Below are 16,248 nucleotides of genomic sequence, written 5' to 3' on the forward strand. Positions count from 1 at the left end.
ACTATGCAGATCCTGCATGGATTAACGTAAGTGAAAAACAATTGCAAACCAAACTCCAAAAATTACAGCATACATTAATTACAAAAGCATACAGAGTACCTAAAACCACTTCCTCAAAGTTCATGCACAAATACTCAAACACACAAACAATACCAGATAGACATCTACATAGTACAATAAAATATTTTGATAAAAATTGGCGAAAAAATGAGCTTTTATGCGAACTAGACAGATATTGCATATATGATGAAGAGAAACCTAAACACCTCTCCCCGTTAAATTTATACATAAGATCATTAAGATAAAATCAAGTTTAAAAATAATAATAATAAACTAAAAAAAATATATATATATATATAATAATAATAAAAAACTAAAAATATATATATATATATATATATAATAATAATAAAAAACTAAAAAAATAAATACATATATAATAGTAATAATAAACTTAAAAAATAAATATATATATATAATAATAATAAACTAAAAAATATATATATATAATAATAATAATAAAACTGGTGCTAAAATAAAACAGGCCACCTACGTTCTAGACGTATTAAGAAAAAAGAAAGAAAGAACAATATACATAAACATTGCCCTGAAAAGGACCAGAGTTAGAGTTATGCTATCACTCTGGCCCTCTGTATTTACTTTAAATAAATTAATAAGTCCACTCAAACAATGTAAAGGAAGGAGGAAGAGATCTAGTGTACCTGACCCTCCTGGGCATACCAATTTATACACCCAAACACCTAGCGAGAGAGAGAGAGTTTGTTTGTTTTTTTTTGAATTTCGCACAAAGCTACTCGAGGGCTATCTGTGCTAGCCTGTCCCTAATTTAACAGTGTAAGACTAGAGGTAAGACAGCTAGTCATCACCACCCACCGCCAACTCTTGGGCTACTCTTTTACCAACGAATAGTGGGATTGACCGTAACATTATAAAGCCCCCACGGCTGAAAGGGCGAGCATGTTTGGCGCGAAGGGGATGCGAACTCGCGACCCTCAGATTACGAGTAAGAGAGAGAGCTTTTGTGCGCCAGCAATACTAAGCGTGAGGAACACAACACGTATACCCGATTCGATTATATTACTCATTACGAACCCTACCAACCTATCCTCAGATCTAATTATAAGGTTCATCCTTTTTCTGTATTTTTTGTCTGAAAGAGTCACTTACATACTTGTCACCCGCCGGTATAGCGGTAAGTCTACGGATTTACAACGCTAAAATGAGGAGTTCGCTTCCCCTCGGTAGACACAGCAGATAGGCCGACGTGGCTTTGCTATAAGAAAAAACACACACACTTATTTAGAAGAAAATTCGTTGAAATAGTGTAATTTTTATTCAACCTATAATGACGTATACAGCGATTTATGTGGCTTTATAATAATACTTAGTTTTGCTCACCCAATACTATGAAATAGTCATTGTTAATATTCAGACATTTTAAAGGTAGTCTTAAAGGGATGTTTTTAAAATCGCATTTTGTTTCAACACGATCTTGTAATTAAGTATTACCGTGCTTAATGAGATATATGTCACCCTTGATAAAGAAATGTTTACCTTTGAAAAGCGTTAGGGTTATACGGTTTGTGTTTTCTTTATTGTTTAACTTACGGCTTTTTAACGTCATGAACAGTATAACACTATAACAAAAGCTTTAATCCTAAAGTGAACTAATGATTCCTGCCTTCAATATATCGAGTACATACAATCATACTACTTGCTTTGTTTTCATGCTTTTTTCATGAGATTTTATATTCTTATATTTTGTAGTTTTCAAACAAAAAGAGAGAACTGTTCTTAATTTGAACATTTTAACGCGTTTCATTGAAGAATTCTACAATAATTTGTGAACTAAAGTTTCTCGATTGTCTTGGAGAACATCTTGTAATACTGCATGGATTTGAACCCGCAAGTCTAACCCGCCCAACTTTCACTGAAGTCCAAAGTAAAATATTTGTAGAATAATTTCGGTAAAATGTATTTCTTGTCTCTTTGTGTTTGTTTTTGAATTTCGCATAAAACTAAACGTGTCATGTGAGTGTGTTTTTATAGCAAAGCCACATCGGGCATATCTGCTGAGTCCACCGAGGGGGCGTTAGTCGTCCCTAATGTAGTAGCAGTGTAAGACTAAAGGGAAGGTAGCTAGTCATCACCGCCCACCGCTAACTCTTGTGCTACTCTTTTAACAATGAATAGTGGGATTCACCGTCAATTATAACCCCCTCACGGCTGAAAGGGCGATCATGTTTGGCGTAACGGAAATTCAAACCCGTGACCCTGAGATTATGAGTCGAACGCCTCAACCTTCTGGCCATGCCGGGTTTATCTCCCTGTTTGTGTATTTTATTTTAGATAACAAATCTATTGGTGAATTACCAATCGAATGTCAAATAACCATACAAATAACGCTTGGTCTCACAACCCACATGAAGCACTTAATGAAGACATATCGTTTCGAAATCCATTGAGGTTCGTATTGTTGTATTTTAACTTATCCGTGAGGAAATGTTTTCCATGTTAAATATATCGACGAGGCAAAATAAAATATTCCTTGGGGAAATTTTCGTATACTTTGTAAGGTTTAGGCATCTTCATCAGGTACTGTCGTTCAAACCCAACGTGTACCATAAATCTTAATAATGTGTTTCTTAACGTTGAACATTATATTCTTTTATTTTGACGACTTCAACACTATCATCTGGTCCAAGTGAGATGTCGAAAACCTCATTACAGTAAAGATCACGTGATGATGTCTTTAGTTTTCTCTCACGGTAGTACTTGGTTAATTACTACATAAAGATAAAACTTTAACAAACGTATCGAACTAGCTAGAAATATACAGAAAATGTCAGTAAACATTCAAAGTAACGAAGTTACGTGTTGTCTTTGTATACAAAATTGTGTGTTTGTTTGGAATTTTCGAGCAAAGCTACACGAGGGCTATTGCGTTAGCCGTCCCTAATTTAGCAGTGTAAAATTAGAGAAAGCAGGTAGTCATCACCATCCACCGCTAACTCTTGGGCTACTCTTTTACCAACGAATAGTGGGATTGACCGTCACATTATAACACCTCCAGGGCTGAAATGGCAAGCACGTTTGGTGTGACGGGGTTTGAACCTGAAACCTCCGATTACGAGTCAAGTGCCTTAACCACCTGACCATGCCGGGCCGAATGCAATTCTTAAGTACTTGAAATATTTCTAAAATAATATTATTTTGTTCTATAACAGAGCTGCTATTACTGTGACAGTACAAGTAATAATAGCTTTCATAAAATTATTTTTTACATACCCAATCCAGATTTTCAATAAGAAGAGACTGCTCTTTATTTGTACACATTTTGTTCGCGCTAAGCTACACAAAGAACTATTTGCTCATAATTGTTCTTAGTTTTGAGCCATAGGCTACAGGAAAGGCAACTACATCACAGCATCCTCTGCCAACGTCACTCTTAAAGTGCACCCAAGGTCCCAAAATCCGGATTCATGGTCTGGAAATTAACCACTCGGCTATGCACGGCCCAAAATTTAAATTTTATTCGATACTAAAATTAATCAAAGTGGCTGACAAAAAAGGTTTAGCTTACGATGCTTGAAAGCTTTTCATTGTCAGTGAGCCAATACCCTTTCACTGACACTGTGATTCTTGTCCTTGTTTCACCAGTCCAATCACACAAAACTCCATGAACACCACGTGAGGCCACTTCACCATATAGAATATATTATAGCATGAATATCAGTCTCATTTCTCATCTCTCCCAGAGGCACAGTGGTATGCCTGCAGACTTATTACTCAAAATCGGGGTTCGATACCAGTGGAGGGCAGAACGCAGATATCCCTTTGTGTAGCTTTGTGCTTAATAATAAAACAAACAAACAATCTTCAGCATCCGGGAAGCAACTGTGTTCACATGATTTGGGCTGCCATTCTAGGTGAAGATAATTCTTGATTTTGTCGGGTTCTTTTGCCTGGGACAAGTGGCCGACCTTTGCCACTCACTTTTGTGTTATTGAATATTCAGTTCTTACAAGATGTTGTACTGGAGCACGACTTCTTGCAGGTATTTTTTTCGGTGGTTCTGGTTAAAAAATATTGATCCATATTTCTTTCTCCTCTCTCTCTCTCTCTATTTTATTAACACTGAATACAAGATATAAACATTTTTGATTTGAATGTTTTAACTTGGAAAGGGTTATTTCAACAATAAGTAGTTTTCAGTGGCATCAAACTAAACCTGAAACGCTTTTTTGTTTGTTTTAGCTCAAATCCACATAATACATCGTCTGAGCTGAAGCTTATGACCTGAGAAGTAATATCACTCATATCATTAAAATCAATTAAAGCAAAAATTGATAATAAGTAATGTTTTGTCGCTCAATAAGTCACAAAAAAACACTATTTGTACGGACATGAACGTAAGCAGTACACAAACGTACATTGGTACGTTCTAGGGTCTATTGTAATTTTTAGAGGCCCGGCGTGGCTAGGTGATTTGGGTGCAATCTGTGGGTCGATGGTTCGAATTCCCGTTTCACCAAACATGGTCACTTTTTTCGTCCGTGGGGCATTATAAAGTTACGGTCAGTCCCACTATTCGTTGGTAAAACAATAGCCCAAGAGGTGGTTATAACTCTTTATGATTAGCTGCTTTCCCTTTAGTCTTACCCCCAGTGGCACAGCGGAATGTCTGCGGACTTGCACTGCTAGAAACAGGGTTTCGATACCCTTGATGGGCAGAGCACATATAGCCATTTGTCTAGCTTTGTGCTTAACTACAAACAAATAACAACTCTCCAGCGTTTCACTGTTAATTTTGACGATAGCTCTCGTGTGGCTTTGCGCGAAAGTTGAAACAAATCAAACTGATATTATTGGTGCAGTTGAATTTCTAGTAATGGAAATTCCTGTTAAAGCGAAAAATTTAAGTGAAAGATTTATTTATCGTCATGCTAACTGAATATCTCATACATTATCTTAATTTGCTCTCATTAATCTGGACTTAATTAAGAGTATACAGGTTATTAATATACTACTGCCAACATATTTTTATTTTATTAAAATATTCACGAAGCATCTAGGATCAAATAAACACTTTTCGTGTACGCTTTACTCGTGATGCGTGATTTTTATTATAGTTGTGTTTGAAAAGATAAGATATTCGTTTTCTTGAATCAATGTATTTTCTCTGACGCACTATGTTACCAGCATATTTATGTTAAAACAAACCTAAATATAAAGTGAAGAGTATTGAAAATGGCTTGTGTATTTGTTTGCTGTTAAGCAAAAATGTACACAATGAGTTCTTTAGGCGTGGGTGTGTGTGTTTGAAGTTAAGCACGAACCTACACGATGGACTATCTGTGGACTGCCCATCACTGGTATCGAAACTCGGTTTATGGCGTTGTAAGTCCAGAGAATACTGCTGTGTCACTTATGGCGGCTTTTTATATGCAAAAACGGCTCGTTTGGGCTGAGAAAACACTTTTACATAGAAGAGCGAACAACGTTTCGACCTTCTTCGGTCATCGTCAGGTTCACAAAGAAAGAGGTAACTGACCGGAAGCTGACCACATGTTTGAAAGGGGTTGTGTAACTGTGTGTCGAAATGTAGAGGGCGGTATTAGATGTTTGAATATATAATTTTATTTATTTTATTATATTAATATAGGTATAAAGGCGTTCCTTTATATTGGTTTATTTTGGGTTTAAGTTGTTGTATAAGTAAGGCTTCTTTAATTTTGCGTTTGTTTATGTTTGTTTCTTTATTTAGTATTTGAGTGTTTTCTATGGTTATGTTGTGTTTATTTGACTTGCAGTGTTCGAAAACGTGTGAAGGTGACTTTTTATGTTCTTTGAATCTGGTTTCCATTTTCTACTTGTTTCTCAATATAGAAGTCGTGGCAGTTATCACATTGTATTTTATAAATAGTGTTGGTGTGGTGTTTGTCAGTGTAGTTTTTACATAGTATAGACCTCAGTTTTGTGCCGGGTTTTTGAATAAATTTGGTATTAATTGGAATGTCATATTTTGTTACTAATTTTTGCCAAATGTTGGTTATTTGTTTGCTGATGTCAGGAATATATGGTATACAGCAGTATATGGTTTCGTGGTTTTTTGATTCGTGAGCTGTAATAAACCAATATAAAGGAACGCCTTTATACCTATATTAATATAATAAAATAAATAAAATTATATATTCAAACATCTAATACCGCCCTCTACATTTCGACACACAGTTACACAACCCCTTTCAAACATGTGGTCAGCTTCCGGTCAGTTACCTCTTTCTTTGTGAACCTGACGATGACCGAAGAAGGTCGAAACGTTGTTCGCTCTTCTATGTAAAAGTGTTTTCTCAGCCCAAACGAGCCGTTTTTGCATATAAATTTCTCAACAAGTGGGTTTCTCGTCATCACTGATTATGGCGGCTTTTATGCAGTGCCCACTATAGATATTAATATCGTAAGTCCAGAGACTTACCGCTGAGCCACTGGGAAGGAGAGGGGCTTGTGTTAAAAGGGATTTGATGTATAAATCCATCCCAGCTCCTCTAACAAAACGATAGACAACAAACACTAACCTTAAAAATCTGTTTCAAGATTAAATCGCTGTTTAAACATACTAGGTTCTTAACGTTCTCATGGAATGAAGTATTCTAATTCAAACAGAAATAACTGTATAAAACTAACAAAGCCATAAACATAATCTATCAAAATGAATCGGTAATCCACGTGCAAACTCACCACGCCCTCTACTGGAATAAATCATTTATCCACTGTAAAAATACACCCCGTCCTCTACCGGAATGACCAAGTTATCCACTGTAAAAACACACCCCGTCCTCTACCGGAATGACAAGCTGTAAAATAACAGCGCCATCTACTGGAACGAACCAGTTATCTATTGTAAAACTCACCACGTCCTCTACTGAACTGAACCAGTTTTCTGATGTTCGAGCTCATCACGCCCTCTATCAAGATGATTAATATGGAAAAGTCACCACGAGCTCTACTGAAATAAACCACTGTGGAAACTCACACCGCCCCCTACTGACGCGGTAACTACCATCGCGCTGAACGAAAATTACCTGGTTATCCATTCATAAAATATAATAATCATGATCTTGGTTGATTCAAATAAACTAATTCTAGTAAAATAAAGAATATGGTATATGAAACAGACGTTGTCACGTTACCATCACTGTTTCCTGTTTTAGTTATACAACAGAATTGTGTTCGTCGTTAGTGAGAAAGAAAGTCCCCATAATCGATTTAGGGCAGCAGTCTAAAATATACTGTATCTAACACTAAGAAACCCGTATGTGAATATACTTCATTGATGCTATTCATTGTGAAAAGATATAGATATACAAGGTGTAACATGAATATATTCATATTCACTGTGGAGGGCATATAAATAATTAATTGATAAAAAGAAGAAGGTAAGATAGGAAATGAGCGATAGCGTGACTAGCAGAATAGATATTAACGTATTAACAGTGATTCCTTCAAAGAACACTTTATACGGATAGGACTTTTGTAACTCGCTAGCTTTCAGTCTTACAACAAAGATGTAAAGTGAAATATGATACTTTAGGGGAGACTCATTGTTCGAAATATCTATCAGAGCAGTCGATAATGTAAGGAGCTAACTACAGGCACTACTGCTTGTTGGTAGATAGGACTGACTTATAAGACCCCTGCTGGTACAGCGGTAAGTCTTCGGATTTACAACGCTAAAATATGGGGTCCGATTCTCCTCGGTGGACACGGCGGATAGATTGATGTGACTTTGCTATAAGAAAACATACACACACACACACTCTTATAAATAGGCGGTCTTACCTACTGGGCAATTGTCCGGGGCCCAACACATGGAAAGACCCCCGATGCTATGTCTTTTAATCTTCTTTTGAGTTTTCATATACCCCAGTTTGCTGAATTCTGCCCGGGACTCTTAAACTGCGCTCATAACTTAAACTGGATAGAATATTATGTAGTATCGACCGGATTCGAATCCAGTTAGCTAGCTTCGAGTTCCAGGGGACAAAACTGCGTTCTAAAACTCACTGTGTGAGATTATTGACTTATCGATTACTTGTCATTAAACATTTATATGCATATTCTAAACGTATGTTTTACAATCATGATCAAGTAAAATCAATTTATTGCGGAAAACGTAGATAATGTCCGTTTTTTGTTTTGTTTTTCACTTATTGATGTTAAATAAACATTTATTATTGTAAATATTCGTATAAGAATATTTACTGGTGCAAGAGGCTTTATATGCCATGATAAATCAAATCAAAATAGTTAAAAAAACGTTTGTTTGTGTTTTAGAGTAAAGTCACGTTGGCTTATCTGCTGTGTCGACCGCAATGAATCAAACCCTGAATTTTAGAGTTGCAAGTCCATCAACGTAGCACTGTTCCACTAGCGACAACTGAAAAACATATTTACAAAAATTCATCATACAAAGATAAGAATCGCCATATAAATTTTAAATACAAGAAAACGTTTCCAATAAATAAAACATTTTTCTACACCCCCAGTGGCACAACGGTATATCTGTGGACTTGCACCTCTCGAAACCGAGTTTCGACACTCATGGTGGGCAGAGCACAGATAGCCATCGTGTAGCTTTGTGTTTAATTACAAAAGTAATGTTTTTACCCCTTCTATTCCTTACACTGGTTGGATAAAATCTATTTTCAAAACATCAAATGCCACAAAACAAAGAGTTACTGTTTATAGTGTTTATTACCCACTGTCGCCCTCAGAGATTAGATATTTCATTATTGCACAGATATTAGAAAATAAACTATTTTCAGAATTTATAATTTGTACTACCAACATTCAGAGTCTTTAATTAAGTTTGCATACCGTGTTTTGCTTCTGTTTTATTCCGAAGATATGCGTTCTATTAAAATATTTTTCTCAAACATCCATAACTTACAAAAGAAGTCTGATGTTTGTCACAGTCCGAAACCTCATCGACCAATAAAGATTAGAAAATTCTCTTTCAAACTTTTAGACGTATCTATAACTTCACACGTTAGAAACAAACTTCGGACCACATAGTTTTTCAAAAGAAAACTGATTGTTGAATAACACAGGTTATTTCATAACAGGTGATGCGTATGTGGTGGTACAGGTTATGACAAGAAAATATACAACAATAAATTATGATTTCGGAAACAAAAACAAGAACATCTGACTGAGTGTTGCTGTTTAATTAGCATTTATCGTGAATTTCAACCGTTTTAGGCTTTCATTTCCAGAGATAGGGAGTTATACTCAGTGTGGAAAATGGCTGCACTTTTCCATGTGTGTTATCGATTAAGTGGGTGAAGATACAACTAAGAGCAACAACAAAACTAATCCGTCAACCAGTTTATATTTAATTATTTTTTTCTCGCAAATTCGTAGAGACCTATTTCTAAATGTTACAGTTTCTAGTCCGAAAATATCTAATGGTTCAAGAGGGTAGCGTTGTGTTAACAAAATATCATCAATTGGCTCAAGGGGTAGTGTTGTGTTAATAAAATATCATCTATTGGTTCAAGGGGTAGTGTTGTGTTAATAAACTATCATCTATTGATTCAAGGGGTAGTGTTGTGTTAATAAAATATCATCTATTGGTTCAAGGGGTAATTTTGTGTTAATAAATTATCTTCTTACTTTATTTGATGCAATTCTAGAACTCACACCGAATGTTCCACAAAAACCTGTATTGAAAACACTATAAATAATGTGTGTGTATGTGTGTAAGTTTTCTCATAGCAAAGCAACATCGGGCTCTCTGCTGTGTCCACTAATAATAATGTCGAAGGTCGAAAGATTATTTAACAAATTAAAGTTCCAGAAACTTTATCTTCATACGGTATTTTTTGACACCGAACTCGCATACATTAAAAACATATTCTACCTCTACTTATTTTCGCTGAACTTTTGTAATCTGTTACGTCTCTGCTGAATAACCACCAATATTATCAGTTTTCAACGTTTTAACAAAGTGAAGTGTCTTGTAATGAATGAAAAATATTTATTGGTCCAATAAAAGATCCGACTTCGATAATAAGTAAAACGTCTTACTGTATGTTTTATGTCATCTATCAAGCTGGTTGAATCTAACTTTTTTCTTACAATCATGAGTATTATAAGAATTATTACAATTGTTTTTTTAATATACGTTGAAGTGTTTATCTTCTAACACAGTAAAACATGCTTTACATCCACAGTTTAAACAAGTAAACTCTGTCATAATTATATCCTCAAACCCTCAGTAGTTTATGATTGAATGTATTTTCGTTGTACTCCTCACTTTGCAAAGCACCACTTCCCCAGTGAAAATGTATTTTCATTCGAACTCCAAAGTATTGCACAAATGATTAACAGCTATAAATACACCTGCCACAAGCAATGCACAATGCCACAATGCACTTTTCACTAAATATTTTTATACTATTAGAAAACTAAGTCGTGTTTAAAAATACAGCGAATCCCAAACTAAAATACACAGGTAAGAAATCCTTCCCTTGTTAGAATTAGCTTAGTTTAAAACAACTATTTCAAATAAATGTTTGGGTTTAACACTTCCCAGACGATCGAATTTTACTGCCTTATCCTGAAACGTATAGTACCTTGTTAAGAAAATGAATCGTGAGTTACAAACTTGAAAACCTAGAGAATAAAGTGTTAACAGAAACATATACTGCCGGCTAATTTCGTTACTAAGATATACGCAATAATATAGTGTCAAGAGTACTTCATGTAAACATCCCTAAATGGTGTTTGTTATTGTTATGTGAATGGTGTATTGACCATACATACACGTTACTACGTGGGTTATCGATTTTTTTTTAAATGTTTGTCCTACTGTTGCGTCTGAAATCACCTGTGAGAGTGTTTTCCTACTATATAATTGAGCTTTCTTTAAATTTTTGGTCAAACGATGTATATAAAGTTAGTGTAAATTTACCTTTAACCTTTATATATGTATATATTTAATTACTTTTTATGATAATATCATGCTCAAATCTAATCGTGACATTAATTAACGATAACAAAATTTAACGATTTTTATAGCAATAAAACGGACTTTTTCACAATTTGTTTTTTTTCAAATGTTCGAGAACACTCAAATAATTCAGTAACATACGTTAACGTTTCACCCTACCTGATTTTCAGACCTAAAAATCTTCAACTGATCATTCATCAAACCATGCTTGGCTGCCTCTTCTTTCCGTAAGGCACGTTCTTTCTTTAACTCTGGACTCCAGAATGTCTTAATACTGTGCATACTCGACCCTAGTTTCTGAGTAGTGACATGAAGTTCCCGTTTCATTTTGCCATACTGATTGTGTAGCTCATTTAAACGTGACTGAAGTTCCAACACGAAATTTTCACGAGCATATTCATTCTGTTTCTCTTGGTTATGAGTGGTGAAAGCGTGTGAACTGCGAACATTATACGTTCCACTTTCCTTATACGGATCGGATTCAATAACAGATTCACGTTCAGGATAATACACATCGTGTTGCTCGTGTTCCTTGTACACAGATCGTTCTAATGAACGGTCTCGCGCTCTGGGGGACCTGCCAACTGTGTCTCCTACGTCCAGAGACCTTTGTCTACCCTCTCGAGCAGTAATATATTCACGATCAGGACCCTTTCTAGCACCTGATAATTCCGCACGGGCCGGCTTACGGACCGACTTCGATGTCCAGCACCGCTTGTTCGGATGTCCATAAGGGGGCTGTTGAATTCGTCAACGTTGTAAACAGTATTAAACGTACTGCTACTAATGGAATGAGGGAATGGGGCTCTCCTGACACATACAGAGGGCTGTTGTTACTGGATCTACTAATTCTATAATGACGGTGTCAGAATGTTTGTGACGGAGGAGGGGCTATTCGGGAAGGAACGGGACTGCCTCTAACGGAAGGAGGCTGAGAGATTGAGGAGGTATAAAACTTAGAAGGCGACGGCCTATGACCTAACGATGTCATTTCTGTTCGTCCAGAGAGTTTTGGTGAACGCTCAAACGAATTTCCCTCGTACATTTTCCTCGACTTGACAAAACGGCTCTTGCCTGTAGTGGCTACACAATTTTTAATATTTTCGAAACTTCTTCACAAGGAACATTCGTTCAAAATGCATGCTTCGATTTTACTACCTGAATAACTATTTTTTTTCTTTTGTCAGTCGAGTATTCCAACATAGCTATAATGAAAACTCCCAATAGAACCCTCTATAACTGCCAGCTTTCTTCCAACTCTGCCTTAGCACTCTGGCAAAATACGCTAACGTAGTAGAACTCTTCAGTATTGACTGAATGTAGTTGTATTACCAAAATGTGGTTCACTATAGTTTTGTGACAAATTGTAATGTACAATTCTTGACTATCTCAAATAAAAAAATACTTATTAAAGGTTATTTCTGTTGATACATTCAAATGAAATTAATGTTTTCTGTAATTGTAACTTTAAAACACCAATTGTTCTTTCGTTTTCTATTTAAAACCGTATCAGGTTTTCTGGTGAGAAGTCCAGATCAATATTTGTTTATTGACAATGCGATTGTTAGCGTTAGCGTGTTACAGAAGGGTGTGTGAAAGTTAAACCTATTTTATATGTGAAGTAATTGTAACAAGGTAAACACATTAATTATTGGTTTTATTTGCTTTGGTATATGTTATTATTTGTTGTTGTTTTTTTTGTTGCTTACTATAATACTCACCCTATCGTAGATGAAATATAATTTCTAACGACTAGCACTAGCCTGCAGACTAGAGCTGTGCCTCGTGAACGTATGTGTCCTGATGTAACCAGTAATCTATGACCAGTACCTAATGTTAATAACTTTCTGGTAACTTGTGATTGTATCGATATTAGTTAATGTTAAGATAATACTAATAGGAACTCTTTTATGAAAGCAAATAAACGTGCTGAAGAGATATAGTAATTTAACACAAGATCAGATTTCGACACCCGCATTAAAAGTTTAATACTAACAACAAACAAAAATCAACAATATCTTACATCAGATTAATATCAACACTACTGTATATCGTATTAGCATTAACACTATAATATATCAGCATCAACAATACTTTATATCATATTAACATCACCAATACTGTATATCATATTAATATCAACAATACTGTATATTATACCAACATCAACAATACTGTATATCATATTAACACTATAATGTATCAGATTAACATCAACAATACACTACATCAGATTAAAATCAACAATACTGTATATCAGTATTATTACCAATACTGTACAGTATGTTATCTTAACATCAACAATACTGTGTATCACATTAACATCAACACTACTGTATATCATATTAACTTCAACAATACATTACATCAGATTAAAATCAACATTACTGTATATCATATTAACATCAACACTACTGTATATCAGATTAGCATCAACAATACTGTATATCAGATGAACTTCAGCACTATAATATATCAACATCAATAATACTTTATATCATATTAACTTCAACAACACTGTATATCATATTAACATCAACACTTCTGTATATCATAATCATATTAACATCAATAATACCACCATGTAACAAAATTTTTACTTTTTCTTGTTCCTGGTCATAAACTGTTATATCCTAATTGCTGATGTTGGAAGTAAATGGCAAAAGACTTGTTTTTCTCTTCAAACTTTGCTTTTATGTTCCGGGTAATGAAATTTTTAAATTTACCCATTTTGCACAACATTCGAGGTAGATTCAGTACTGAGTAGTTGATAGAGAATTTTCTCAAATTTACAAGAATTCTCAAGAGCTTTCTAGAATGTTGTAGAACTTATGAGAATTTTCTAGAACTTTCCCTAGTAAGATATATATATAAAGAGGGGCTCACCACTCACCACTTCAGTGTAGTTCTAACTGTCCAAGTGAACACATAGATCTATCTGATTTTATCAGAGATGGCATCAAGAAGCTGCAAGCATTCTCCAGACATATTCTGCTATGTATGTGGCCAATTTATCAAGACAAGAGCAAAAAAGTATTCTGTGACAGCATTTGCTAAAATATATGAAGCCTGCAAGGCATATTTCAGCACATGCCTGTCAGGGATCAAGAGCAAACCCTGGGCACGTCATTATACCTGCAAGCACTGCAAAAAAAAATTCTAGAAGGTAAAACAGTCAATTTGTGCTTGCTTGAATAGTAAGATTTTATGTTATACAAATTTCAGACCTTTTATATATATTTTGGTGCACCTCAAGGAGTAATACAACAGGTCAAGACCTTGCTAGAAGCCTTGAAGTATGATAAGTATGGCTGGGAGGTTATCAGACACTTCAAAATGGTGGCATTCTGATGGGTCTCCAAGGAGGCTTTAACAAGTTTTGCAGTTACCTTTGCCTCTGGGACAGCAGGGACACTGCAGCAGGAAGCACTGGCCACAACAGACCAAGTTTTCTGTGGGGAAGCACAATGTCAAGTGTGAGCCACTAGTGGACCCTCAGAAGGTGTTGTTTCCACCATTGCACCCAAAAATTGGTCTTATGAAACAATTTATCAAAGCTCTTGATAAAGAGTATGCAACCTTCAAGTACCTTTGAGACTTCTTCCCTAAGCTGTCTGAGGCAAAGGTCAAAGCTGATGTCTTTGTTGGACCACAAATAAAGAAGATCCTAGAGTGTACAGAATTCCTCAAGAAGCTCAGTAAGAAGGGAAGAAAAGCTTGAGTCAGCTTTGTCACAGTCGTTTGGAACTTTTTGGGCAATCACAAGGCCAAAAATTATGTGGAACTGGTTAAGGCTCTGGGGAAGAACTACGGCAAAATGGGCTGCAGGATGTCCGTGAAAGTTCATATCATTGATGCTCATCTTGATAAATCCAAGGAAGACATGGGAGCATACTCAGAGGAGCAAGGTGCAAGGTAGCTTCCACCAAAACTTTGAACAACTCATATAAAGAAGACATGATGGGAGACTATATTTGGGGCTGATACGTGAAAGTGATTTACATTACAGTTGCAAAACTACTCACTTCTAAACATTTTTGTATAACTTTAGTATAAACACATGTAAATTTTGGTTCATATGTTGTTTTATTCACACAGTATGTAAATGAAAATGTGCAAATTGGCCCGTTTTTACACAGAAAATAGGTTAATTTTTAAATTTCATTATCCAGGTCACAGAAGCAAAGTTTGAAGGGAATAATGGCCATTTTCTGTACTTTTACAACAAAAGCAATTAAGAAATAACACATATTATCTAGGAACGAAATTTGTATTTTATAGTGTACATATTAGATTAACATGAACACTATATATCAGATTAACATCAACAATACTGTATATCAAATTAACATCAACAACATTGTATATCATATTAATATCAACAATACTGTATATCAGATTAACATCAACAATACTGTATATCAGATTAACATCAACAACATTGTATATCATATTAATATCAACAATACTGTATATCAAATTAACATCAACAACATTGTATATCATATTAATATCAACAATACTGTATATCAGATTAACATCAACAATACTGTATATCAGATTAACATCAACAACATTGTATATCATATTAATATCAACAATACTGTATATCAGATTACCTTCAACAATACTCGTATCAAAGATTAATATCAACACCACTGTATATCAGATTAACATGAACAACACTATCAGATTAACATCAACACTACAATATATCAGATTAACATCAATACTAATGTATATCAGATGAACATTTATAATACTGTATATTAGATTAACATCTATAATACTGTATATCAGATTAACATCAACAATATTGTATATCATATTAACATCAACACTACTGTATATCAGATTAATATAAACAACATTGTATATTAGATTAACATCAACAATACTGTATATCAGATTAACATTAGCAATACTATATATCAGATTAACACCAACACTATAATATATTAAATTTATATGAGCAATAGTAAATATTAAATAAATACAAGTATTATACCTTCTAGCATATATTGCTGAAAAAGACAAATATAAAGAGCAGTTTTGCTATATCTGCTGTGTATTCTGGATAAGAAAATATGCCTAATTATTGAGACATGGAACAAATGATCAGTGTTAACTAAATATTTATAATGTAGTTATATTAATTAGTAGTTCATTCAAAACAAAGATATTGCACATGGATGTTTGACAAACAAATT

The 16,248-nt window shown here is 34.7% G+C and overlaps 1 protein-coding gene across 1 annotated transcript in view; it reads right to left on the bottom strand.

The window, feature by feature from the left end:
• LOC143236402 (uncharacterized) overlaps positions 1 to 12,083 on the bottom strand; it is a 69,492-nt gene extending 57,409 nt beyond the window's left edge. The window contains exons 1-2 of the mRNA XM_076474664.1: positions 11,961 to 12,083; positions 11,198 to 11,776 (exon numbers count right to left, since the gene is read on the bottom strand). Of these exons, the coding sequence (XP_076330779.1) occupies positions 11,198 to 11,776; positions 11,961 to 12,083 (702 nt within the window). The remainder of the gene's footprint in view (positions 1 to 11,197; positions 11,777 to 11,960) is intronic.
• Positions 12,084 to 16,248: the final 4,165 nt, after the last annotated feature.

The sequence above is a fragment of the Tachypleus tridentatus genome, chromosome 13 (assembly GCF_004210375.1).
Source record: "Tachypleus tridentatus isolate NWPU-2018 chromosome 13, ASM421037v1, whole genome shotgun sequence".
NCBI classification, from domain to species: Eukaryota; Metazoa; Arthropoda; class Merostomata; order Xiphosura; family Limulidae; genus Tachypleus; species Tachypleus tridentatus.